Source organism: Rhizophagus irregularis, chromosome 16, assembly GCF_026210795.1.
Source record: "Rhizophagus irregularis chromosome 16, complete sequence".
NCBI lineage: Eukaryota > Fungi > Glomeromycota > Glomeromycetes > Glomerales > Glomeraceae > Rhizophagus > Rhizophagus irregularis.
This window is the reverse complement of record NC_089444.1, coordinates 3,684,364-3,712,202: the sequence shown is the minus strand read 5'-3', so window position 1 is coordinate 3,712,202 and position 27,839 is coordinate 3,684,364. Positions and strand designations below refer to the sequence as shown.

Below are 27,839 nucleotides of genomic sequence, written 5' to 3'. Positions count from 1 at the left end.
ATGTCAACGGCAATACAGCAAAAGTTCAGGGGTTAATTAGTTTAGGAAGACCTTATGAAAGATGATGAGGATAATAATTTGTATTAATTAAAAATATTATAAAATATTATTATTTTATCACTTTAAAATTTTAAGTTACATACAAATTTTAATTTACGCAGCTCTCAAATCGATTAGGAAAATGATAAACTACTTTTATACTTTCAGTTAAACCTAGTCTAACTACAAGATTAAAACTAGATAATCCATTTAAGATAAACTATTATTATGTTTTCAGTTAAACCCGATTAAAACTAGTTAAAACTGGTTTGACCACTGAAACTATTGGTTTAGAACTTAAAACGAACTAGACAAACCGGTCAACATCCCTAAATGTTATCCTAATCTAAAAAACTTTAGATAGGTACGTTCGATTTTTAATAAAAACTCAATTACTCTCGAAAAATTTATAAGCGAGCTGAATATATCAAAGTGTAACCGCATTAGTTTATATTATAAATTCTTAAATAATTTGGATTAATTAAAAGCTTTCATTTAAAATTACCCAAATGAAGGAGAAATATTTATAGTACAAATTTATAAATCATATGAATTATTTAAATTACAAACTAAGAATTTGTATAAACCTTGCTACTTTAGTCTTAGTGTTTAAATAATTTAAAATATAAGAATACAATATTTATAATAATTTATAAAAAGCTAGTTATATAAAAATTGAAGTTTATGAAAAAATCTAATTCCATTTTATCTTAAATATCTAAAAAATTTAATTATAATAATAATAATAATAAAATTTAGCAATTTGAAATAAAATATTATCACATTTTATTTGTTAAAAAAGTAATTTACCATCAGGGATTTCCAATTCATTTTGTACTTCAGAATGAAGATTTGGGTTATTATATATTTCATCTTCATCTTAATTATCAAAATAAAATAAATTACAAAATAGTCAGAATAAATAAGCATATTTTGCATTATATTTTTACTTACCATTATAATTAACAATATTAGGCTCTTTTGTTTGTTGCATTGTTTCTTGTTATTATTAAATTAAATAAATTATGTTTAATGAATATTTTCAATAATATAAAAATTTATCTTATTCATTAGCTTATTCACTTACCATCATTTATTTGTAGTTTTCTAAATACTTTGGACAATTTGTCACTATTGGCTAAATTTAAATAATGAATCATTATTTATTTATCCAATTATTTCTTATAAGAAAAATGTTCATGGAAATATATAAATGAATTACTAACTTTTACTATTTATATTTGACATCATACTATCATCATTCTTGTTGCTTGATTTATTAAAATCATCAACTAGTGAAAAGGTAAAATTTTATAAATATATATCTAACTTTATAATGAATTCAATACAACTTGAAAAATACTTACTATTATTTGGAATATTAAAGTCATATGATCTACTATGAAATGCTGTTTAAAATAAATAATGCTTTAATGATTTACTTTCTAATTTATTATGTAATGCAATATTATAAATAATTTAAATAAAGTATAAAAGTTGCATTTATATTATTACCTTCTAATTCCTCTATTAAATATTAAAAAGAGAAATAATATTTATAAATATTAATAGATATTTTAAATAATATAAATAATGTTTGTTTAAAATATTACCTTCTGTTGCATTTCTTGGTTCTGGTAGATTTTCAAATTGATGAATTTTACTTGTAAATAATATACTGTCCGTACTACTATTTGTTATATCTAGTTCTAAATTCCTATCTATTTCTGATTGAAATGATTCATCCGTCATATTTTGATAATATAAATTCATTTCTTGTATTTTAAATGCAAGTGTCTTGATATCAGGTCTTTTTGATGGATCAGCATCCCAACATTCTTTCATTAAATTTTTATATTCTACAGGAGTTCCTAACACAATTTTTGGTCTAATACCATTAATAATATTCATTACAAGATTATAATCATGTTCGTGATTAATAAATGGTAGTTGTCCAGATGAAATTTCCCACATAAGCATTGCAATACTATAAATATCAGATTTAAAAGTATATTCTTTTCCATTAATAACTTCTGGTGCTATGTAAGGAAGATTTCCATATATACATTTTGATGATTTATCAGCAGGTCCACAGAATCCAAGATCACTAATATTCCAACCATTATTAAATTTTGAAAACAATATATTTCCTGAATGTAAATCTCTATGAATTGCATTTTCCTTATGAATAAAATAAAGTGCCCTAACTATTTCAAAAGTAATATTGATATTTTCTTTCCATGTAAGTTTATTATAATTTTGTTGTAAATATTCTCTTAAATTTATATCCCTAATACTCATTACAAGCATATAATTTCCATTTGATATGTTTTGTGTTAAACCAAAACATTGGACAATCACTGGGTATTTATTACCTATAGTTAAATGTGATTTAGCCTATATAAATTTAAAGACTTGTTAATAACATAAACCCAGTTACAGTAATTATAAATACATTATTTAGATCACAAACCTCTTCAAACCAACTTTTATTTGCACTTTCAACATTTTCTAATCCTTTAAGTATCACTTTTAGTCTTCCAAATCTTTTTAATTGTTGTTTTTTAGAATCCCATTCATCATATCTTCCATCAATCCAATCTGCTGTATAAATTTCAGAAAAACCACCTTTTGTTAGATACCTGATATTTTCTAAATTATTATATGGAATCCATTAAATTATTACATTTGGTCTAAGTGTTTCCGTTTGACATTTCTGGATTAAGTTATCAATATTAACATTTCCAGATGTCCAATTTGAAAAATTTGCTTTTAAATAATTTCGAACACAAATTTCACAGTATAACGTAGCTAAACATTCTTCTTTACAATTTTCACAAGTTCTTTTTGGTCCTGAATTATTAAGAATTTTATCTCGATCATAACCTCTAGTTAACCAATTTATTGCATAAGTTTTTTCATCTTTAGTAAGAAAATTATCAGTAAGAATTGTTTGTTTTTTAAATTCATGTTGTTTATGTATATCATTGTGGACATTATAATTTATTAATGCACTTGATCTATTAGCTGCTGCAAAAGCAATTTCTTCTCGAATAACAGACATTGAATTTTTTTTTTTAAAAAGTAAACTTTAAAAGGAAGGAGTTTTTATAAATTAAAAAACTAGAAAAAAATACGGCAAGAAAAAAAAAATTAGGCTGAACGGAGTTTTTTGTATCCAAAATTATTAGTAATGATCTACAGTCTTTTTATGCAGTACAACTTGCCCAGTATCGCACAAATCCTGCATTCATGTCACACAAGCTACACATGCCTTAAAATAAAATTTTACGTTATTTTTCATCGTTTACTGCAAGTAAATACATTATATCACGTGATACATGTGATATAGTTTACCTTTTTTGAAGTGGAAAAAGTTGTAAAGCTATTGAGAACGTGAAGATGAAAAGGAAGAGAAAAAAATTGATAACAAGAAAGAAGATAGTTGAAAGAGTTTATAGAAGAAAAACGAAAAAAGAAAAAAAAAGTGATAATTTCACGATTAAGCCTAAAAAAAATTTAGGTCGTACAAAATCATGTAATGTAACGAAACAGTTTATAGTATAACTGTGTAACTCTGTACGACCAAACTATAATAGTTTGTTTCTAGTTATTTCGAATGAATTTTACAAATGAGATTTGAGACTAACTATTAAAAATTAACTTATATAATCCATATAGATTTATATGAAAATTTTAAATAAAATGTATATTTGAATTTTATATGTTTTATTTGATTTTATATTATACATGGATTTATATTTAAATAGTTCTGTATTTGTATAATTTTATTTAAAATATTTGCATCATATTTATTTGGCTATAAATTACACATGAATTTATATTTAAATAATTTTATATTTATATGCATATTATATAGAATATTTATAATATTTTTACATTTATATAAAAAATACATAGATTATTTATATATATTACAGATTTATAAAAATTTATGTAACAAATTTATATTGGATATATATAGAGTTATAGATATTACATAGAATCTATAAAAAATACAACTCCTGATATATCAACTTTAATCGTATAAAAAAATTACACGAAGAAAATATTTATCAAGATAAATTACCTCTTAAATGTATTTTCATTTTTCTTTTCTTTCTTTTTTTTATTTACAATAATCAATCATAAGTTCATAGCGTAAGTATCAAATCAATAAGGTATCTAAACTAATTATATATATATAATTACATCCAAACCTAACCATAAACAAAACCAATAATCCTTTATTTTTCTGTTGGAAGTTTTTTATAACGTAAACACGTGGCTTCAACTAGAATTATACAAACAATTACTTATTCCCGTTCTACCCTCCACCTTTTCTGATATTTCTTTTCCTTAGGGTTCCTGGTTGCTCTTTTTCATTCATATTCTTAATATCCGTCTCGCGATTTTCCTCCTTAACGCGTTTTGTAAATTCATCATTTAACGTAGTAAATTTTTGTATCACATCATGTGATTCCACCGCGTAAACGATGCTTTGTTTTATAAAAACATGTATTTAATCCTTTGGCATCCATTCCTCCATCCTTTCTGTCTTACTTACCGCTTCCTTTTCTATAGCTTCCCATTCCATTTCTTCTCCACATTTCGCGAAAATTTCTTTCAATTCCTCATATTTTGGAGCTAGTACGTCTGTCATTTTATCCTTTGCTGGTGAACTTAACCATATGGGTTCATATTTTTTATAAGAAATTCATTCCCCTTCGAAATTCTAGTTCTCTCCATGATCATTAATAATTTTTACGACCTCATCCGTGGTAACGTTATCTTTTTGTAATTTCTTACTCGTTACCGTATAAATTGTTGCATCATCTTCAACTCCCTTTCTATTATACTTATCAATTTCATCCACAACCTGATTTTCCATTAACGCAACTCCTTTACTTGAAGATCCCACTTTGTCATTATTTGGTTTTTTCGGATTCTGATACATACTAATACCACTTAATTCTGAATAAATTCTTTGTGGTGGCGCATCCAAATAAGACTCACCGAAATCCCTTTCATTTTGTGATATAGATCCTGTGTCCCTGACTGTCTGTCCATTTTCTCTTTCACCACTTTCTCTGCTCTATGAATCTCCTTGAAATTCTTCACTTTCCATACTCTCTTCAGTGATTCCTGTGCTAATGACTCTTCCATCACCGTCTCCGTTGATTTTTTATCCTTGAAATACACTATAATTTTCCACTTGTTTGATATTTTAAGAATCTTAGCGAAATGACCTGTGAAAGAATCTCTATTCACCACCTTCTTCACAAATTCACATTCAATCTTTTTACATTCTTCAAATTCTTCAACAGTCAAGTCCCTAGTTAATTGCCAACAATCCCGCTCCTTCCTTTCTTTCACCATGCTTTCACCTTTGTACCATCTGATCCAATGTTAATACCAATACCGAAAGAATTATTTGAAAATTTCCTTTCAAAATTATCATTCGAATAAATCTTTGCTCTGACGGATTTGTTTTAAATTGGATCTTTGTTTTAATACTAGACTTTTACTTTATTTTTATTTTTTATTTTTATGCAACAGAAAGAACCAAACGGTAGTATCAATTACACGGACAACATACAAATGAGTCTAAAGTAATTCTATCACTACATGTCAAGCCACCCCTAAGCGTGACGACTTCTGACCTTTAAAAAAGGGAGACCGTGAGTCAGATCCAAGATCATTCTCAGGAGAAACCCGCCAGGTAGAACAATCAAAAATTAAAAAAAAAAGAGATCCATATTGTTCTTTCGACCAATATGGCCGCCATTTGTAAATACTGTCAGAGATGGAATGGTTCACACTATTCTAATTGTGTACGGTTGTAGTTAAATTGTACGATGGGGGTTACCCGGTGTTAAGATATAGTAAACTACTGGTGTAAAAAAAATATAATAAAAATTATAATTCTTAAAAGGTGGAGACGTTAACATCATCCGTGATCAGTAAATCTGATCAAAGTTTTTTAATGGAACCTATTTGTTTAATGTTATCTAAAGACATATTATCTGGGTGTTTACATGGTCGGAGTTCTAATTCTTTTGTGTCATCAGACGTGTGACTTTTATAACGGTAATGGTCAGCGCTGCTATTCATGACTGAGAAATAATCAATCTTAAACTGAGCAAATTCCAGCTCAAGTTGTTCTAGTTTTTTGTTAGTTTTGGAAACAGATATTCTTTTATCCAGTTTTTCATGTAATAGTGTTCGACGATTTGTCAAAACAGAAATCTTTTTTGTGAAAGTGGTTTTGGAAGTCGGTAAGGTCTCTCACCATACCTTCACGATGTTCTATACTATTGAAGGATGTACCCCAAAGTTTTGCACGTGTTGAAAGTGTATTGATATAATTATCATGCTCAGCGTTGCGTTCGGCAAGACTTTTACGTTCTTTAATAGCCACGAGCTAGGCTTTGCTACCTAGTGCATGGTGTTTCCCTTTCAGCTTTTCTTATCTCTTAGAGACGTATATGGGATCTTCTGTAACATAAGGAAGGAGGTCGTTAAGGATCAGGATACCTAATTTATCATGCCAAGTATTCCTATCATCAAAAGGAATGGATTGTATAGTGATGGCAGGTAAATCATGGGTGTTCGTAATCTCTTCCAGCATTTCCTGCGGAATATTTTGGAGGGGTGTGACAGGTGTTATAGGACGTTTCAGTTTAAGCTTTTTCGGTTTAATCGCTCTAAGCGGTATAGGGAATTTGTAATTTTGATTATCGTTAAGACGTAAATTTCTTTGATATTTCAAATGTTGAAGGAGTTTGTAGACATATTGCGATGGTAAAAAGAGAAATCGATGTTGTCGAGAACGATGTAGTTGATCTATTATATTATCGGCTGGTACTTGCGAATCCCTGCGAGCACTGTGATTATTAAAAACGGACTTACAGGCGCGTTCGAATCTAAGTTTTTGTCATTTACTTGTTTTGCTATCAGTAGTGTGATGAATTCATAGGTGATGTAATCGTTTCCGGTACATGCGTCTCTCCAAAGAGCAGATGCGTTTAACGTTGTTAGCGAAGTATTGACTGTTGTAAGAAATCCCGAGACGCTGGGAATAAATGTGTTTGATAGTTTTCTTTTTCCAATGGTTAAATAAGTGGGTAGCATGAAATGTCTTGTTATTTGGGTAGGTATCTATAATATGATCAGTACCATTCTTGTACTGAAAAAGGTTAATAAGTTTTTGATGTAAAATACAACCACGTCGTTTAAATGACATGATGTAAGGAGTAGAAACTGAGCACACTATGCCATGTTCAGGAGCAAACTCATGTGTAATACTATGGTGGCAGGGTGTAAAAATGCCAAAATAAAAACAATATCGTTTATATGAAAAATTAAAGAAAGTTTTTGTGTATGTGTTTCTAGAATTTTGTTTTTCACCATGTGATTTGATAAGATAATATCTATCTAAAAGTTTTGACCGAATAAGATTAAAATACTTTTTTTGCACCGTACGTGGGATAACAGCTTGATGGGAAAAAAAATGTTGTAACATCTTACTAAGCTGATATTTCAAGTTAGAAAAGCTACATGTTGAGTTATACCTAATAGGGGTTTTGTTCATATGATAATCATTTGTGTGTATCTTTAGATGAATATCATTGGTGTTAGAAGGGTGATCTGCTAACTCAAAAAAGAAGCTTCTTGATCTTCTGATTTTGTAAATCTTGTTGCATTCTGCCCGATTAGGACGGGTCACGTGAAATTTTTGAAAAGAAACGTCAAAGGAAAATTTTCCCAAGACCGGTGTATTTTTACTAGTAGAAACCATACTGGTAAGTAGGCTACAATAATGTATAGTGAAAATAAGAAAAAACAACTTTCAAAGGTCAGGGTAATAAGAGAAGAAACTTTCCATAAAAGGCCACCAAGTGGTCCTCTGACTTCTCGGACACTAAAAGGTGTCGAAAGGTATTACAAAAAAAAATATTATTTACTGCAGTTTTCTATGAAAAAATATGGGGAAAGAGTTTTTTTCTTAATACTAGACTTTTACTATTTTTGAAAGTTATAATACCTGTAAAAAAAGATACCACGTGACTTATCACGTAACACCTGATCTTGATCGTTAACTAAAACTGGAATTTCTGTGATCAACTCGGTTTTCTTTTTTGGAGCTATAGGTTTATTAAAGATTGCAAAGACCTTTATCTGAACAAAGATAAAGTTATGGCTCACCATTGTTCAACGCTTGCAGGAAGAGTTTGACAAAATTTTCCAACAAACCAGGTTGAAGATAGGTTCTTGGAATCGATCCATAAGTCTATAGTACAAAAAGAACAACTATAAAAGATATAATATTAAGTTGCGCTAGTATGTCTTGTCATCTTATGGTACATATATAAGCGAAATGGAAAGGCTTTGCGGCAAGCACGTGATGAGTTAAGACGGATAAGGAAAAAATTTTGAAAATGAAGGAACGAATAATAAGGAAGAATGATGCAATCAATGGCTTAAAAAAGATAAATAAGGATATATCGCGAAAAAAGAATCCCAAACAAAACTAGTATTAAAATCATAAAGCCGATTATCTATATTCTGTAAAATTATATGCTGACTCTATTTTTGAAATTATTTTTATGTATTTTAATAATAAAATATGTCTCCAAAGCCATTTTTTTCGTCTTTGAAATTTTTGGCAAAGCCTTAAATGTATTTTCAATTTTTGGATTAATTTAAAGCTTTCATTTAAAATGATCCAAATGAAGGAGGAATATTTATAGTACAAATTTATAAATCATTTAAAATAGAAAATAAATAATTTATTTAATATATATTTATATGAAAATAAATTGAATTATTTAAATTACAAACTAAGAGTTTGTAAAAAACCTTACTACTCTAGTCTTAGTGTTTAAATAATATTAAATATAAAATATTTATAATAATTTATAAAAAGCTAGTTATATAAAAATTGAAGTTTATGAAAAAATCTAATTCCATTTTATCTTAAACATCTAGAAAATTTAATTATAATAATAAAAAAAATTAGCAATTTGAAGCTTAACGTTTTCACATTTGTTAAAAAAATAATTTACCATCAGGGATTTCCAATTCATTTTGTTCTTCGGAATGAAGATTTGGGTTATTATATATTTCATCTTCATCTTAATTATCAAAATAAAACAAATTGAATAAATATAAAAAAACATTGATAGTATAAATAAGCATATTCGGCATTTTACTCACCATTAAAATTAACAATATTAGGCCCTTTTATTTGTTGCGTTGTTTCTTTATATATAAAATTAAAATAAAATTATATTCAGTAAGTATATATATTAATAAATAATATTAGCTAATTTACTTACTATTTTTCATTTGGAACTTTTCAAATATTTTGGATAATTTTTTACTATTAGCTAAAATTTAAAATTTAAATTATTATCAATTTATACAATTATCTTAATAAGTTATTAAAATACATAAATAAATTTACTAACCTTTAAAAATACTACTTATTTTTGATGTTTTACTATTATCCTGATTGCTTGATTTATTAATATCATCAACTAGAAAAAAGTAAAAATTAATAATTGATTATCTATATAATACTGTAAGTTTAGTGCAATTTTTAAAAAAATACTTACTATCATTTGGAATATTAAAGTCATATGATTTACTATGAAATGCTGTTCAAAATAAATAATGCTTTAATGATTTACTTTCTAATTTATTATATAATGCAATATTATAAATAATTTTAATAAAAGTATAAAAGTTGCATTTATATTATTACCTTCTAATTCCTCTATTAAATATAAAAAAGAGAAATAATATTTATTAATATTAATAGATATTTTAAATAATATAAATAGTGTTTGTTTAAAATATTACCTTCTGTTGCATTTCTTGGTTCTGGTAGATTTTCAAATTGATGAATTTTACTTGTAAATAATGTACTGTTCGTACTACTATTTGTTTTATCTAGTTCTAAATTCCTATTTATTTCTGATTGAAATGATTCATCCGTCATACTTTGATAATATAAATTCATCTCTTGTATTTTTATTGTAAGTGTCTCGATATCAGGTCTTCTTGATGGATCAGCATCCCAACATTGTTCCATTAAATTTTTATATTCTACAGGAGTTCCTAACACAATTTTTGGTCTAATACCATTAATAATATTCATTACAAGATTGCAATCATGTTCATGATTAATAAATGGTGGTTGTCCAGATGAAATTTCCCACATAAGCATTGCAATACTATAAATATCAGATTTAAAAGTATATTCTTTTCCATTAATAACTTCTGGTGCTATGTAAGGAAGATTTCCATATATACATTTTGATGATTTATCAGCAGGGCCACAAAATCCAAGATCACTAATATTCCAAAAATTATTTAATTTTGAAAACAATATATTTCCTGAATGTAAATCTCTATGAATTGCATTTTCCTTATGAATAAAATAAAGTGCCCTAACTATTTCAAAAGTAATATTGATATTTTCTTTCCATGTAGGTTTATTATAATTTTGTTGTAAATATTCTCTTAAATTTATATCCATAATACACATTACAAGCATATAATTTCCATTTGATATGTTTTGTGTTAAACCAAAACATTGGACAATTTCTGGGCATTTATTACCTATAGTTAAATGTGATTTAGCCTATATAAATTTAAAGACTTGTTAATAACATAAACCTGGTTTCGGTAATTATAAATACATTATTTAGGTCACAAACCTCTTCAAACCAACTTTTATTTGCACTTTCAACATTTTCTAATCCTTTAAGTATCACTTTTAGTCTTCCAAATCTTTTTAATTGTTGTTTTTTAGAATCCCATTCTTCATAACTTCCATCAATCAAATAAGCTGTATAAATTTCAGAGAAACCACCTTTTGTTAGATACCTGATATTTTCTAAATTATTATATGGAATCCATTCAACTATCATGTGTGGATGAAGTGTTTCCAATTGACATTTCTGGATTAAGTTATCAATATTAACATTTCCAGATGTCCAATTTAAAAAATTTGCTTTTAAATAAATTCGAACACAAAATTCACAGTATAATGTAGCTAAACATTCTTCTTTACAATTTTCACAAGTTCTTTTTGGTCCTGAATTATCAAGAATTTTATTTCGATCATAACTTTTAGTTAAACAATTTATTGCAAAAGTTTTTTCATCTTTAGTAAGAGAATTATCGGTAAGAATTGTTTGTTTTCTAAATTCATATCGTTTATGTGTATCATTGTGGACATTATAATTTATTAATGCATTTGATCTATTAACTGCCGCAATAGCAATTTCTTTTCGAATAACAAACATTGAATTTTTTTTTTTAAAAAAAAGTAAACTTTAAAAGGAAAGAGTTTTTATGAATTAAAAAATACGGCAAGAAAAAAAAAATAGGCTGAACGGAGTTTTTGTATCCAAAATTATTAGTAATGATCTACAGTCTTGTTATGCAGTACAACTTGTTCAGTATCGCACATCCTGCATTCATGTCACACACGCTACACGTGTCATAAAATAAAATTTTTACGTTATTTTTCATCGTTTATCACGTTTATAATAATAATTTACTAACTAAAAACGAAACAAATAATCTGATACTAATATAATGATCATTAAGAATTAGAAGGTTCTTTTTTTTTTTCTTTGAAAAATTTTTGACAGCTGATATCGGGTGGCATAACAATGCTGGCCAATCAACTTAAGGTATTATAATATTGGGCAATAACGAGCCGATAATGTAAGCCGGCGTCATCTGATGCAACTGACGAACGACATATCTAATTATAGAAATTACAAAATAAGATCCCTTGACTTTAATCAAGACCTGTCGCTGGAGTTAAAACGGTGCAAATGAGTATTTATTATTAATTCATTAATTAATAAATAATTGATTTAGGCCATTACAGTAAAAAAAGAAGCGATCAACTTAAAAATAAGGCATTATCTGTTGCGAAAGAATAAATATATCAATTTTAATCGTATAAAAAAATTATACATACACGAAGAAAACATTTATCATGAACTTACATGTGAGTCAAGTAACTTATACTAAGCGATATCTAGTCATAATAAAATACTAAACAAAAAAAGCTAGAATAGTATTTTATTGAATTGACATTTTTCTCTATAATTACTATACCTGAATCTATAAAAATTTAAAAAAGTATTAATAAGTAATAATTTGTAATACCTGGTGGCAATATTATTTTATATTTGGAAACTAGTAAATGAAAAATATCATTTTTGCGTGGTTTATGCTTGCTTTACCGATTTTTCGATTTTAATTGGTCTTAGCATGTAATACATATCGATATGTATTACTTATTATATTTTTGTTAGTTTAACATATAAGCTCACCCGTAACTGATGAAAGCATAAATATTAAATTCTTTTTGTGGCATTCTGTACTTTATTATGGGCTTTAATTTTGTCTCTTGCTTATAGTAACAAGGGATTAGCACTTTTACTATTAGTACGCACTCTTTAGGGCCAGAATTACGTAATACCGCCTGGCATTATCCAAAAAAGGAAAAGCTATACATTATTTTGAAAGAAATTTTATTATGGTTTTGAGGTGAAAGAATATAAAAATATAAAAATTTCAAAAAAAAATCTTCAGTTTATAAGAACCAATAAAAAAAAAAGGTATTTAAAAAATATATATAAAGATAAATCGGATATCTTCAGCGATCTTCTGCGTCTGATCGCATCGTACCAAGAGGAACATGATTAAGAATAAAATTAAACATTTTTAATTTTTTTCATTGGTATTATATTGCAGTTTCAAATTCGTCAACATTCATACTACTGCAATACATAACATACAGTACATCACATACACAATAACTCAAGTCTTTTCGCTATAATTTTGTAAAGTGCGCTATTTCCTTTTTGTTATAATTATTATTTTTTCTTACTATTTTATTGCATAGTTGAAAAAGTTTTTAATACTAAAACACATACTTGAATACCATTTTTATTGTAAATTTGGGATGAATAATTTTCAATATGTTTTGCGCGCTACGCTTGTTGATGGTATAAATATATTTAATTATAGAAGCTTGCATAGAAAACATGGTGTCTCTAAAGTATGCTAAACTTGTCTTTAAAGAAAATGAATAACTTTTATAAAAAAAAATTGCAAGTTTGTAAATATTCCTTTGATTTTTTTGGAATTTTACTAAGATAAATGGTATGCAAACGCAAACAAATCAGACCAATAAAATCTGATCTTACGTGATGTTATTTTTACCTTTAAAAATTTCCAATCAAAATGAATGTATAACCATAATATTTTATCTATAATAAATCAAGTGACAACACATCGCAGTCATCGCACGTTTCAAATTATTTATATGGAGGTAATCTGAATTTTAGTTATATAGATATAAGGTATTAATGTGAAGGTTGTTAGACTGAGTGTAAAGTTATTTGTTGCTGAAAAAAAAAATTCAACTGTAATGTAAATCAAATTCGTAGTTACAGACTTACAGATATATAGTATATTCTTCTTTATAGTAACTTTCTGTTTTGAATTTCTCTTTCCTGATAAAAAGAAAAGTAAAAGGTGGGTTCTTGAATTTTCAACCTATTCTATTTTGTGAAATATTAATTTTAAATCATTTCTGGAAAGAATCTTACCCTAATCTAAAAAAACTTTAGATAGACGTTCAATTTTTAATGAAACTCAATTAATTTTGGAATATTTATAAGTGGATTGAATATATTAAAATGTGTCCGTACTATTATAAATTCTTAAATATTTACACTTATTAAATTCATATTCAATTTTTGAATTAATTAAAGCTTTCGTTTAAAATTACCAAATGAAGTAGAAATATTTATAATACATAATACAAATTATAAATTATATTTAAAATGGAGAGAAGGATATGTGACGAAATCCAAGCGATGTGGGGCGAGGCGGGCGACAACCGGGAATGAGCATCCACTAATTGTAGTTTGCAGATTCATCATAATGCCAGACGAACTAGCAGTAAATTTATAACAAAGAATTAACTTTCAAATTTATTTACAATTAGAAATGCGTAATTAACATATTAGCAATTATAAACGGTCTTTACGCGAGGGAAATATAAAAACATAATAGATCATACATAATAACATTTTAGTTTTTTAACGTGATTTTTATTAAACGTCAATTTTTCCTAGAGAAATCGAAAATCAAAAATCAAAAATATACATATTCATATGTGTATAAAAAAAATATAACAAAAAATAATATAAAAGTGAAATTATTAATTTCTTAATCTAATTTCTACTAATAACTCGGTACAAGCTGTTATAGAAAAAGATAAGGTTTTTAAAGGAGCATCCTTATTTACCAAATCAATTTCATACTTCCTATATAATAAAGACATTAAACAAACTAATTCAATAATTGCCAACTTTCTTCCCGGACAGATTCTCAAACCTTTACCAAATGCAATAAAAGAATTTTTCTTTGGTTCAAACCCTTCATCTAACCATCTATCAGGATTAAATTTTTCTGGTTCTTCCCAATATTCACTATTATGATGAATAGCATCAATATTAATTCGAACATGTGTATTAGCTGGCCATTGATAACCTGCTATTTCTTCAGGTCTTTCAAGACATCTTGGTAACGAATTTACAACTGAGAAGATACGAGATACTTCTTTTGCAATAGCTTCACAGTATTTTAAATTATTTAAATTATTTTCGGTAATTGGACGTGTTTTATCTCCCTGAAAGATTCTATCAATTTCATTCAACATTTTCTTTTTAACATCTGGATTATGTGCAAGATAATAGATAATGTATGAAATTGTATTCGCAGTCTAATGAAAATAAAAAAAAAATAAAACGTTAAAAAATAATATCCAAATTTATATATATAAAAAGAATTTTACTCACAGTATCAGTTCCAGCAACTATACCATCAAATATAATACCACGAATTTCAATATCAGTCATAGGTCTCATATCTTTTTCATTGACATTTTTATCATAATTAACATCACGAGGTGTATTCGCAATAATTACTGATGTCAACATATCATTTGATAAAGGTTTATCTAATGGTGTATTTTCAATTTCTTGTCTACGTTTCTTAATAATTGAATCAAATCTTTGATTCAAATATTTCAAATTTTCTATCATATCACCTGATTTATTCTTAAAATATGGAAAATAATGTCGTAAAAAAGGAGAAACTATTTGAAACAATAAAATACCCATCAGATATTTACGAATTGCTTGAACAAATTTTACAGTTTCATCAATTAATGCAGAAGGACGTTCAGCTTTTTCATTATCACTAAGTTCATTAAAATAACTTGCCATTGAATAAGATCTTTCACCAGTTAATAAAGTAAAAATCATATCATTTGTAAATTGATTAGACCATAAAGAGAAATCTAATACATTTTTATTATCACCTTTAAAATATAATTTATTCCAATAACTTTCCAATTCTTCAAAAAGTTTACATGTCCAATAAGTAGCTTCATGAACAAATTTTGGTGATAAAATAGCTTGTGTAAAAAAATGACGATTATATCTCCATGATTTAAATTCTTGATTTATTAATAAACCTTTTCCCATAACTCCTAATTCATAATATCCTTTACTATCATCTTCAGATAATTTCATAATATATGGATTTCTTGTTGAAGCTGATAAAATTTTTTCAATATGTTCTGAACTATTTAAAGTTATACTTCTTGTATCAAAATATACTTCAAATATATCACCATATTTCTTATAATTAAAATTATAAAATTCTTTTAAACTTCCACCATGAAAAATAAATAATTGATGTAAATTTCCAAAGAATGGGATTGGGAATGGTCCAGGTAAAGGATTGATACGATTAAAATATTTATAATAATAATATGTTACATAAAATATTATTATGATCACTATCAAAGAAAGGTAATTAAAATTTTCGAAGAATTTTGAAATCATATTTGATAATAATTTTGATTTTTTAAAAAAAAGAAATATTTTTTTCTTTTTCGATAGCGATTCAGATATATTTATATTAATTTTTTTCCCACACAAAAAATTTCTCCATTTCCAATTAGTATTTTAATCTAACCAATAGATTAAACCTTGAAGATTATTTCACATAAATATAAACAATGTATGCGACATGAAATTATTTAAGATTACAGTCTAATCTTTTATGATCATAAATTCATAATAAATAAAGTATTTCTTACAAAATATAATTAGCTATTCTGGAATTACGGTAACGACTAACGAGTTACCAAGATGTCTAATATATGTAATCGGCATGTGAAATGTGGATAATGATGACGATCAAATGCATAGTATATATTTTCATTGGCCACAAAACAATCCATTTATAGTAAGTGATAAACATTTAAATTTAACCAATCATTTTGAGTTAGGCAAGAAGAAATTTATAATTTATAATTCTTTATAATATTAATTGGATTTCCTGGCTGGTCTGGCCTTCTAATATTAATTTTTTAATGTAAAGAATGTATAATTTGATTGGACCATTACGTAATTTACGCAGTCCTCCGCAGTCATGCGCAGTCATACGCAGTCACCGCAGTCACCGCAGTCATTCAGCATAATTATCAATGTGCGTATGACTGCGTATGAAACTCATGAATTGGGTGGAATAGCTGTAATTAAACAATCACGTTTGATTGATCAAATAATCGAAAAATCTTTCAACATATGTAGTCCGTTAATCAATATGTTACAATATGATGGCTGTACCTTTATTATACAATAAATAAAAAAAGAATAAACTTTGATATGCCTTTCTTAATGAAATATTTATTTGATCAATTGATCATGTAATTCAGAATTTATCCAATAATATAATTTTTTTTCACTTAAATAAAGAATTTAATTAGTTTAAGTTATATGTAAAATATTATATAAAAAGGTAATAATAGAATTAAATAAATATTAGTTATTTGATGGGGAATTAGAATATCACTGAACTGCAAAAACAAAAATCTGCCAATCATTGTTAAAATTTTTTTCGGGTGAAAAATTAACCATGTTATTAGTATAAATAATGTATAATTACTGTTTATATTTATTGATCTAGTTTAGTATATAAATGGGTTATCATCCTTCGGTTATATACTACCAGATCAGTAAATAATATATACATATTGTATAACAACCCTGTTGGATCCTGTCAATCCTGTCAAAATATTTATTTTTAGTTATTGTCCTAACTAAACTCAGTTACATAAAGGTCATCTTTAGCTCATTGGCTTCAGAATGAATCATTTTTAATTGTTAATAAAACGATTCTCTTATCATTTTTAATTGGCTTTTTCGGGATAGCCCACTGCGGATAATTAGCGTGTTGGCGTTTATTTATCCGCCTCTAGTTGTAAAATAATTAACTAAATTAAGAGGTTCTCGTACTTGCTGCGGTCCAACCAACAAATTTTAAAATAAAAAAACTTTTTTGATTTAGTCTTTAGCTGCAATTGAATTTGTTTCGTCTAGTTAATATTTATTTTATGATAATTTTATTAAGTTTTACTAATTTATCATAAATTATTATTAAGCAAAATATATACTTTATTGAATAAATTTTTTTTGATAAGAAATTTAGTTTTTTTCTTGGGATGGTTTTTTAACAAAAAAAAAAAGTTAAAAAAGAAAAATAAAAAGTAAGATTTTTTTGAGGACGACGAAAAAAAAAAAATGGGAAAAGAAAGAAATTTTTTTTTAAATAGAAATAGAAATTTCATTAAATTAAAATAAAGTTATTAACATCAGAAGTAAAATAAATTTTACAAAAAGTTTTAATATTTTTAAACAAATTTATATTAATTTGACCTTATCAATATTTTTATTCAAAATTTATTAATTGCAATAATAAATTTTTTTCGATTAATTTTTTATTTTAAATATTACTTTCATTTAATAAAAAATTTGATCTTTTCATTATTAACGTATTAAAAGAAATTAATTTAATTGCATCCAATAAACAATCGTACGTAGAGGAATACCGTATACAAACCAGTCATTTTAAATTTAGCTAATTCAGGCCAAATTTATAATGCTGGCCGGAATTACAAATTTATATTATCTCGTGATATGATTTTATTCTCGAAACATTGAAATTTTGCATATGCAAATGACTAGGTCATTTGTCACTTTTAAAATATTGAAATGACCAAAATGACACGTGACTAATCATTTTAGTCCATTGCCTTAAATTAGGACTCAGGATCATCATTATATAATGCATGGTTTATTTGCTCATTCGTCACAATGAGTATTACTCAATTTTTAAATCAGGTTTTTTTTGTAAGTCACACAAGCACTATAGGCAGTGCTATACGGTATTAAGTAAATTAGTGAATGAAATAGAAGAAATATAACCAATTTGATCACTATCTGGAAAAATCTGGTTCGGATATTAATCTACATATCCGTGATCTACGAATGCAAAATTCAAAACAAAATGTTTCTCATATCGGCTGATTGGAAAAATTAAGCCAATTAATATTTAAGCTCAGTTGATGGGTTCATTATTATTAAGTTTTGAAAAAAAAAAAAAGTTTTGAAACCGTCAATAATTCAAAAATGGTCAAATTAGGTTTATAGTAGTAAATATTGTATTTAGTATATTGTATATAGCTGATGGGTTACTTATTGTCATTTAGCATATAAAATTATGGGAGGCTTTTCTGATCAGCCGATATGTAATAAAATTGTGGCTTTGTGCTGATCATAAATCCTTTTTTATATTTAACTCTTATTTTCGCCACGCCACAATCCTAATTGTCGATCACCTTTATGAAATTGCGTAATAAAATTTGTGTGTATAATAAATCCTAGTAGTTAACAATTAAGTTTAAGTGATTAAAAAAATTTTTTTTTTATATCCTGAATCCGGATAATGTATGGAATAAGCATAACTGTATTGTTTAATCGGATAAAATAAAAAATAAAAAATAAAAATGATCATCCTGATTTATCCGGTTGAACTAAGCCCAACCTTTGTACTTCCAAAAAAAAAAATATTGTTTTGAAACGATTAAATAACTATAATAATTTTCGTTCTGGTATGTTGTTTGTTGGCTTACTACTATATGAAGTTTCTTTTTTTCTATAGCGTAACGTTACGTCAATAAATAAAGAATGAAACATGTACATTCATATTTTTTTTTCATTAATTTACTTTCTAATTTAAATCATGAAAGTAATATATAAGAATAATTCTCTTCATTATTTGGGATTTTTCTTTTTCTTTATAATTTCAACTTATTGTTCTTTAATTCCAAATGATTGGGTTATTACCCATGATCCTAAAGACTTTGACCTAATAGAAGGAATTACGTATAATATTGTACATTCCATATCAAAAAAGTACTTAGTTAGTGTTGGTGATCATGTTCAAGTTGGTGCATCTGATGATTCTAATTCATATCAACATTGGTCATTACGAAAGGCTGAAGGTAAAAATTATGATGTTTATAACATTATAAATATAGGAACAGGTACAAATTTAGATAACGATGGTAAAGGAGTATATGCTAGTAGTCTTGACCATGATTCTATAACCAATCCTTATCAACATTGGATATTTATAAAAATCAAAGATAATACGTATAATATAGTCAATACAATAAACGAACATGGTAACATAGATAGTAATGGTAAAATAGTTTATATTGGAAAATCTAGTAAGAATAATCGTTATCAACAATGGTTATTCGAACCTATTAATTATAAATTAATTACAAAAGTAAAAGATTTCGTTTTAGATTTTGAAAATGATAAACTGCAACGTAAATTTGTTAACCTTTTAAGTAGTAACGATACAATTAAGAATCCAACAAATGCGACTATAGAGCAAGCATTTGAAAAAGATGCAACAAAATCAAATTCTTATACTTTGGAAATCAGAAAATCTGAGTCACTTAAAGTTAGTGGATATATTAGTATGTCTTTTGAAATTAGTCTAGATATTTTTGATATTTTTGATATATTACCTGTGAAAGCTGGTGTTAGTGTTGGTACAGGGATTAAAGGTGAGATTAAAGAAACAACTGAAGAAACTTATAAAGAAACCGTGACAGATACAGTTTCATATCGTATTAAACATAAAGCTACCGTGCCACCCTATACCTCAGTACAAGTTATTGCTATTGCAAATAAGGTTAATTATATGGTACCTTTTCATGCAAAAATTCAAATCACTTGTAAAGCGGATAGACTGAATACAGACGGGAAAGCTATTCAAATGATTGATGTTGATGCCAATGCAATTAGATATTATGCTCAAAGAGAAAATCCTGGAGTCGAAATCATGAATGAAAATTTTTTTTATATCATTACAAATGGCACACTAAAAATAGATGGCTATGGATATAATTCATATACTTATGCAAAAAATTTGCCGCAAGACACGTTACCTCCGAAGCCAGAGTCCACTCCAAAGGTGCCAGATTCCACTCCAAAGGTGCCAGAGTCAACTCCAAAGGTGCCAGAGTCCACTCCAAAGACATCAGAGTCCTCTCCGAAAAATCTAGTTATGTTTCATCAAATAATTCTCACATTATTGCAAATAATGATTATGTTACAATATACTTATCAGTAATTTTGATTAAATATTTTTTACGTGAGATCTTGAAAATTTTCATTGTTTTTTTCGTGTAACTTTTTATAGTAAGTCAATAAATAATTAAATTTGGAAATAAAATTATAATTTATATTATCTTTAAAGTGACCGTGATCGATGATTAAAGTCGCGTGACATTATAGTTGAATTCCCGGTATCGGAAAGTTTCGACAATTTCGCTCATTATTTGACCTTTCGGGTATTATCACATGAAAGACGAAACATTTTAACTTGAACTTTAGGTTTCTCTCATATTAAACATTAAAAAATAATATTTTTGTGAAAGAAATTTTTTAATTAAATATTATTTTTTTCCTCATTATTCAACATAAAAAAAACTTGCTAATGAAAAATTAAATTTAAAAAACTTAAATAAAATTTTATAAATCACATTTGTAAAAATCCAATGCATTATACTTATTCCTTACAATAATAATTTTATAGCCATTTTACATTTTAATATTAGTATTGCTGAATGTGGGAATTTTCTTGATTTACAATTATTTATTGTGAAATAAGTAGTAGTCATTTCACGAAAGTTATCATATACTTACTGTATATCATTAGTCATCACGATAATTAATTGGTTTCTATCACGAGGACTAAACGTCCGATATACTTCCTTTAATTGAAACATACTAATCACGCCGACTATTATAAAATTCTTTATCCAATCAGGAATAGAAAATTAATATGGAAAGAATAAATTAATTTTCCATTACAGAATATCATTCTTTAAAATTATCTTAATTCTCACCTTTAATGCAAATGCGATAAAGTATCGAAAAATTACGTTAAAAAGAATGGTTCATTTATATATACTTCTATTTATATTCATCTGTTCAAAAAACAATCATTGAATTACTCAAATAGTGAATATTTAAAACGTACCTACATTTTACCATACTAATCCACTTCATTTCTATATTTTCTGAACTGTGGTCAAAAGATTTTTTTGCGTATTTTACTGATCAATCAACAACTTCCACGTGCATAATAATAGACATTCGTAATTCGTATAGCCGGAATATCTAATTGATTATTTTACCACATTTCATATAGTAAAAGATTACAATTACCGAAGTATATTACTCATGATGATTTTTAAAGCAAAGCGTATTGAAACAAAATAGTATGTTTTTTCGTATTACGGCTATACGGTACTTTCAAATAAAATAACTTGAAATCTAATAACTTGTAGAAAACGGGTATTTTTATGCTTCAAGATAAATTTGTGATAGTTAACATAAACAATAACTACGTAAAGTGCTTTTCGCATTTGACTACTAGTATAACACAATTCGGTGAAATTAATCATGTATGTATCAACATCCTTTTTTTTACACAAGTACACAAGCTAAAAACATGAGAAAACTTAGCCCCAGAATACTTGAAAGAGATCATGCAAGTCATGCGCAGTGAGATTAAATTATTTTTTTATGTCAAGCCACACGACCCGAACCAGACCGAACCGAATTTGTGGAACTGACCAAAAAACCGGTTCAGTTTGATATTCATAATTTCGGCCGGAATTATATTATCTTCGCAGAAATTTCCTTTTTGGACATTTTATGTGACCTGGAAACAAATTTTCCTTTTGGAAATTCGTGTAACGACACGTGACCAGATTTAGACAGTTCGGTTCAGCTCGGCTCCAAAATCACTCCACCTGGAACTTTTCCATCCCTACAAAGCCACAAGCTACATGACACAGCATGGCCACTTTCGTGACATATTTTGATGGGTACGTAAGGAATTCTAAAATGGCTGTGCATATTTCCAAAAAAAAATCATTGTTTTGAAACGTTAAATAAAGAAAAATTAATAACGTATTTAATCATTGAGATTTCGTCAAATTTTGTTTCGTCAAAACTTTTCCGTGGCGCAATTTAATAATTAATATGGATTATAATATTTTTTTTAACTTACTTTTTTTTTTCTCATTCTCTTAGTTCACCTTTTTTTAATTTAAAATTATGAAAGTAAAAAATAGTGAATTTCTTAATTGTTTAGGTTTTTTCCTATTATCTATAATTTCTACGTATTCATTAATTCCTAATGATCGAGTTATTACTGATGATCCTAATGATTTTGACTTATTAGAAGGAATTACATATAATATTATACACTCTATGTCAGAAAAGAACCTAGTTAGCGTTGTTAATAATATTCAAGTTGGTATATCTAATGATTCTAATCCGTATCAACATTGGTCATTACGAAAGGTTGAAGGAAAAAATAATGTTTATAATATCATAAATATAGGATCACGTACAAATTTAGATAATAATGGTAAAAAAGTATATGTTAGTAGTTATGAACATGATTCTAATGTTAATCCTTATCAACATTGGATATTTATGAAAATCAAAAATAATACATATAATATTGCTAATGTAAGAAATGAATCTCGAAGTTTAGATGGTAGTATAGATAGTAATGGAGAATTAGTTTATACTGTATCAGCATTTCTAATAAGGATAATCTTTATCAACAATGGTTATTTGAACCCACTAATTATAAATTAATTACAAAAGTGATGGATTTTAATTTAAATTTTGATCAAATATTGATTAGTAACAAAACACCAATTATTCGTGATAATAGAATTGAAAATCCAACAAAAGCTACTATAGAACAAACAATTGATAGAACAGAAACAAAATCCAATATCTTTACTTTACAAATTAGAAAGTCTGAATCATTTGAAGTTGGTGAACATGTTGATATGTCTTTTGAAATTGATAGAAATGTTTTCAATAAATTAAATGTGAAATTAGAATCTTTAAGTATTGAAGGAAACTTTAGTTCAACGGATGAAAAAACAAACAGAAAAATTATATCAGATATAGTTTCATATCATATTAAACATAAAGTTATCGTTCCACCCCACACCTCTATACAAGTTAATGTTATTATATATATGGTGAATCTTGTTGTACCCTTTACAGCAAAAATTCATGCTATTGCTAAAGCGGATAGATTGAACAAGAGTGGAAAAGTTGATAAAATGGTAAATGTTGATGGTAATGCAACATTATATTATCTTCAAAGGGAAAGTACCAAAGATGTATTTGTGGATGAAAATATTTATTATATCAATACAAATGGTACTTTGGAAATAGATGGTTATGGATTTGATTCAATTAAAACCAAAACAATTTCACAAGAATCACAAGAATCTAAACCACAAGAATCACAAGAGTCTGAGCCACAAGAGTCACAAGAGTCTGAGCCACAAGAGCCACAAAAGTCTGAGTCTACCTCAAAGAAACCAGTTATGCTTTATCAAATTTTACTAATTATACTACAATTCCACTTTTCATTGTTTGTAAATTGAGTATATTTATGTAGTCAGTATTGATAGGTATTTCATCTATAGTAAAACGAAACGAATGTACAATAAAACAAATTGATTAATAAAATTTAAATAAATTGTTCTATTAAAAAGTATCATAAGTATCGCATGTTATAACTACATAACAAAAGAATTTATTAAACACTTTTCATATAAACTGTTATCAAACAAATTTAAGCTGAAATATAACGCCATGTAGACAATACATAAAAATTTGTTTTTTATTCTAATCCACTTTAACTTTTGATTCATTTAAACTTCATTATTTATACAATTCTCACAGCATGTCTCACGTGGTATTCGACAAGCAATGACCATAACCAGTGAAAGAATTGACATCAAAAGCAATACACTCATTAACATTCGGCTGAACGGAACTGAGTCATATAGATTAGGATCCGTTATTCACTTTTTTCTTGTACTGCGTTATAACCAGCATAATATAATTAATAAAAGCATTATAAATATATCCATTGTATAAGGTTACAGTACGATTTCCTGAATGCCTTTTTCCTGAATATATCTTTTCTTGAAGTCATTTGCCTGAATGCCAATTTTTTGAACTGAACATTTTCCTGAAATATACAATTTCCCGAATCCTTATTTCCCGAATCCCATTTCCTGAAGTCTAATTTCCCGAATCCTAAATCCCAATATCCTGAATCCCAATATCCCGAATTCAAATATCCTTAATTCTAATATTCCGAATTCTAATATTCTAAATGGACAATTTCTTGAATTATATAATAAATTGTATATTTTCTCATATGATTTATAAATAAACTATATAATAAATTTAAAAAATAAGAACTATTGATAAAGACTAATTTCTACCATTTTATATAAAACAATTGAATATAAATTTTATTTGTCATAATTATGTAATTTGGGGAGTGGCTATTTCAAGCATCCCTTGCCTGTACAAGTATTACGATCAATTGAAGTAAATATGAAGTAAACATAAGGAAATATATATACAATCAATTAGGAAATATTACATTTTTAGCTAATAAAATTTTTCTCCGACCCACTGAGTTGATAATATTTCCTAAACATCAAGTAAATATAATTAATTTACATTTTAGGAATTTTAGGAGAAAAAAATTTGGTACAGGTACAAATTTAAACAGATACTTTGACTGAATAATAAAATCTGCTCGCTTTTGCATTATTTATTTTAAGTATTTGTTTTAATACAAGTTAGTTTATTACATATTATATTTATCATATACATAATATATAATTTATTGATTAATATACTAAATAAAATAAAGGTTGTGTTTATGAAATTAATAATTCTAATTTATGATGTAAAATTATACAAAATAATATTAAATTCAGTAAAATGTCCATTCAGAATATCAAGGTTCATGATATTGGAATTTGGGATAAAATAATTCAGGATAAAATAATTCGGGAAATTGGATGTTTCATATAATTCCAGAAATTGAGATTCGGGAAATTGGCATTCGGTAAAATGGAATTTCGGGAAATGAACAATTTCTGGAAATAGGCATTCAGAAAATTGGATTCGGGAAAAGGTATATCCAGGAAATTGGTATTCAGGAAATGGTCCGACAAGGATTGTATAAGAGTTACCAATACGATTTTTTGTGGAATCATGAATACTATTTTATCTTAAATATTGATATTTAAACGTTCTTAATTGCTAATAGTGATGCAATGGGCGGAAAATACCTTATAAGCGAACGGGGAACTCTTCCTGACGATCTTTCGGACCAAAATTTTACGAAAGAAAAATTTTTAATTTTATTAACAAAATATATAACAAAATACATATTTTAAATAATAAATAACAAATATGGAAGAAACTCTTAAACAATATTTGAACGAGTACTATAGAGGTTTTACAGGTTTCGAGTTGGAACATATAGAAGACTTTACAAAATGTTTAAAAGAATATAAAAAATTTAACTTAGAAGAATACGAAATTTCACACTTGGACAAAGATATGTTATTTCCGCCAGGCGACATAAAAATAGGTGTCCGAGATGCAAGAACAACAAAAGGGAGCAATATATACAAAGATATTTTAATGGATATCGCAATCTTCACAATGAAAATGGGCGGCGAAAACGTTAAAAGAATCTTGGAAACAATTCTCCTAGAAAATTCTCAAGCAAGCACGACAACACAGGACGGAGTAACAGCAGATAAAGAAAAAGGAGCAATAACGAATAAAGAAGAAGGAGCAACAACGAATAAAGAAGAAGAAGAACAAAAAAAATATGAATTTTTAAGACATTATCTACTACTTTTTTACAAGGACTTCAAAGGATTTGAAATACATCATCTAGATGATTTTACAAATGCTATGAGAAAGAATAGCAGAGTTAATTTAGCAGAATATGAATCAACGTATATGGAAAGAGATTTAATATTTCAACCAGGAGAAATGGGAGAAGGCATTATAAATGGAAAAAGAAAAAAGGGTAACGATATTATCAAAGACAATTTAATGGATATCGCTACTTTTACAATGAAAATGGCTGCCGATACCACCAAAAAACTTTTGGAAATTGTATTCGAAACCCTTCAGAAACGACTCAGAGAAAAAAATGCCGCAGTAGAAGAATTACAAAAAACCAAGAACGAATTAAATTCTACGAGGGCTAAATGCAACGAATACAAAGAAAAGATAGACAATTTAGAAAAGGAAAAAAAGATGGCAGAAGAACGAATAAAAAAACTAGAAAATGACGTGCTAAATTTGAAAAATTCTGAGAAGAATACATCAACGAGTGAGATTTCCACATCCAGTAAACCGAAAAGTAAGACAAAAAGCCATGATCGACGCAGAAAATCAAAAAAAAAGAAATCATCCACACAAGAAATTAAAAAGGGGAAGATCACCGAAATTCCGGTTCAAACAACTTCCGATGATGATTATCTGAAAAAACATTTTTCCGAAAGATCACGTGACTTAAAATTTTACGATTTTCCAGCCTATTGGAAGGATAATGAAATCTATGATTCGCTAAAACAAATAGGATATATAGAAAAATTAGAGTGTAAATGGAACTACAAATATAGGACTGTTCGAGCTAGAATCCGCCTCACAACAGAAATGGAGGAAATCTTCATCAAAGGCGGACCTAATATAGCGATCAAGAAAAAAGAGCAGACTTATTTTTTTAGGATGTTCGACGCGAAAATGAGTACTACTGAAATAAAGAAAAAATATGAATGGCAAGGATACAAAAAATTTATAGATTTACCAGGGAGACCAGAACATGAAGGATTAAAAGCAGAAAACTTAAAATACGGTGGCCTTTTTTCAAAAATTATCAAAATAAACAAAATTAAATACATTTTGATATATTTTAAAGATGAAAAGGATTTAATGAAAGCAATTTACAACTCGACGATGGAAGAAGAAAACATGGAAAATGGTTTGAAGATCAAAAGTCAAGACGAATTGATCACTGAAAATGGAACATACAAAAAACGTTTCGGCATCAATAAATTCAATATCCCACAAAAACCAAAGGACGGATTTGTTGACGCAACTACTGACTTAATCTCAACGGTTCCAAGAACTTCAGAAGAACACGACGAGTTAGATAATTTAAATAATAAATTTAAAGAAAGATTAGATGAATTAGAGACAACACCAACCACGACACAAAGAAAGGGAAAAAAGAAAGTAACAGAGCTATCGGACGATGATGATGAAGAAATGAAAAATGAAAACAAAAAGCGAGTAGTGCGTAAGCAGGGAGAAAGGGAAAATTCTGATACAGAATGAACAAATTATCCCCAAAATTCTTAACAATTTTGAAAATTTATT

The 27,839-nt window shown here is 27.0% G+C and overlaps 6 protein-coding genes across 6 annotated transcripts; 3 read left to right on the top strand and 3 right to left on the bottom strand.

Annotated features, from left to right (window-relative positions):
- Nucleotides 1–4,561: 4,561 nt before the first annotated feature.
- OCT59_008497 (uncharacterized protein) lies at nucleotides 4,562–5,205 on the bottom strand (the record flags this gene model as incomplete). Its single annotated transcript, XM_066142514.1, has 3 exons — nucleotides 4,562–4,708; nucleotides 4,811–4,987; nucleotides 5,056–5,205. 3 exons carry the CDS (start codon nucleotides 5,203–5,205, stop codon nucleotides 4,562–4,564), a joined length of 474 nt encoding a protein of 157 aa, XP_065999389.1.
- Nucleotides 5,206–6,508: 1,303 nt separating this feature from the next.
- Nucleotides 6,509–7,285, bottom strand: OCT59_008496 (uncharacterized protein; the record flags this gene model as incomplete). Its single annotated transcript, XM_066142513.1, has 2 exons — nucleotides 6,509–6,965; nucleotides 7,041–7,285. The coding sequence occupies 2 exons, from the start codon at nucleotides 7,283–7,285 to the stop codon at nucleotides 6,509–6,511; spliced, it is 702 nt and encodes a 233-aa protein (XP_065999388.1).
- A 1,733-nt stretch (nucleotides 7,286–9,018) lies between these two features.
- OCT59_008495 (uncharacterized protein) lies at nucleotides 9,019–10,138 on the bottom strand (the record flags this gene model as incomplete). Its single annotated transcript, XM_066142512.1, has 9 exons — nucleotides 9,019–9,026; nucleotides 9,108–9,176; nucleotides 9,259–9,303; nucleotides 9,381–9,431; nucleotides 9,513–9,581; nucleotides 9,660–9,701; nucleotides 9,809–9,820; nucleotides 9,907–9,927; nucleotides 10,048–10,138. The coding sequence occupies 9 exons, from the start codon at nucleotides 10,136–10,138 to the stop codon at nucleotides 9,019–9,021; spliced, it is 408 nt and encodes a 135-aa protein (XP_065999387.1).
- A 9,104-nt stretch (nucleotides 10,139–19,242) lies between these two features.
- On the top strand, nucleotides 19,243–20,649 carry OCT59_008494 (uncharacterized protein; the record flags this gene model as incomplete). The annotated part of the gene is made up of 1 exon (XM_025332797.1): nucleotides 19,243–20,649. The coding sequence occupies one exon, from the start codon at nucleotides 19,243–19,245 to the stop codon at nucleotides 20,647–20,649; it is 1,407 nt and encodes a 468-aa protein (XP_025167102.1).
- Nucleotides 20,650–22,646: 1,997 nt separating this feature from the next.
- Nucleotides 22,647–24,010, top strand: OCT59_008493 (uncharacterized protein; the record flags this gene model as incomplete). Its single annotated transcript, XM_025329558.2, has 2 exons — nucleotides 22,647–23,106; nucleotides 23,208–24,010. 2 exons carry the CDS (start codon nucleotides 22,647–22,649, stop codon nucleotides 24,008–24,010), a joined length of 1,263 nt encoding a protein of 420 aa, XP_025167103.2.
- A 1,840-nt stretch (nucleotides 24,011–25,850) lies between these two features.
- Nucleotides 25,851–27,797, top strand: OCT59_008492 (uncharacterized protein; the record flags this gene model as incomplete). The annotated part of the gene is made up of 1 exon (XM_025328320.1): nucleotides 25,851–27,797. One exon carries the CDS (start codon nucleotides 25,851–25,853, stop codon nucleotides 27,795–27,797), a length of 1,947 nt encoding a protein of 648 aa, XP_025167104.1.
- Between the last annotated feature and the right edge of the window lie 42 nt (nucleotides 27,798–27,839).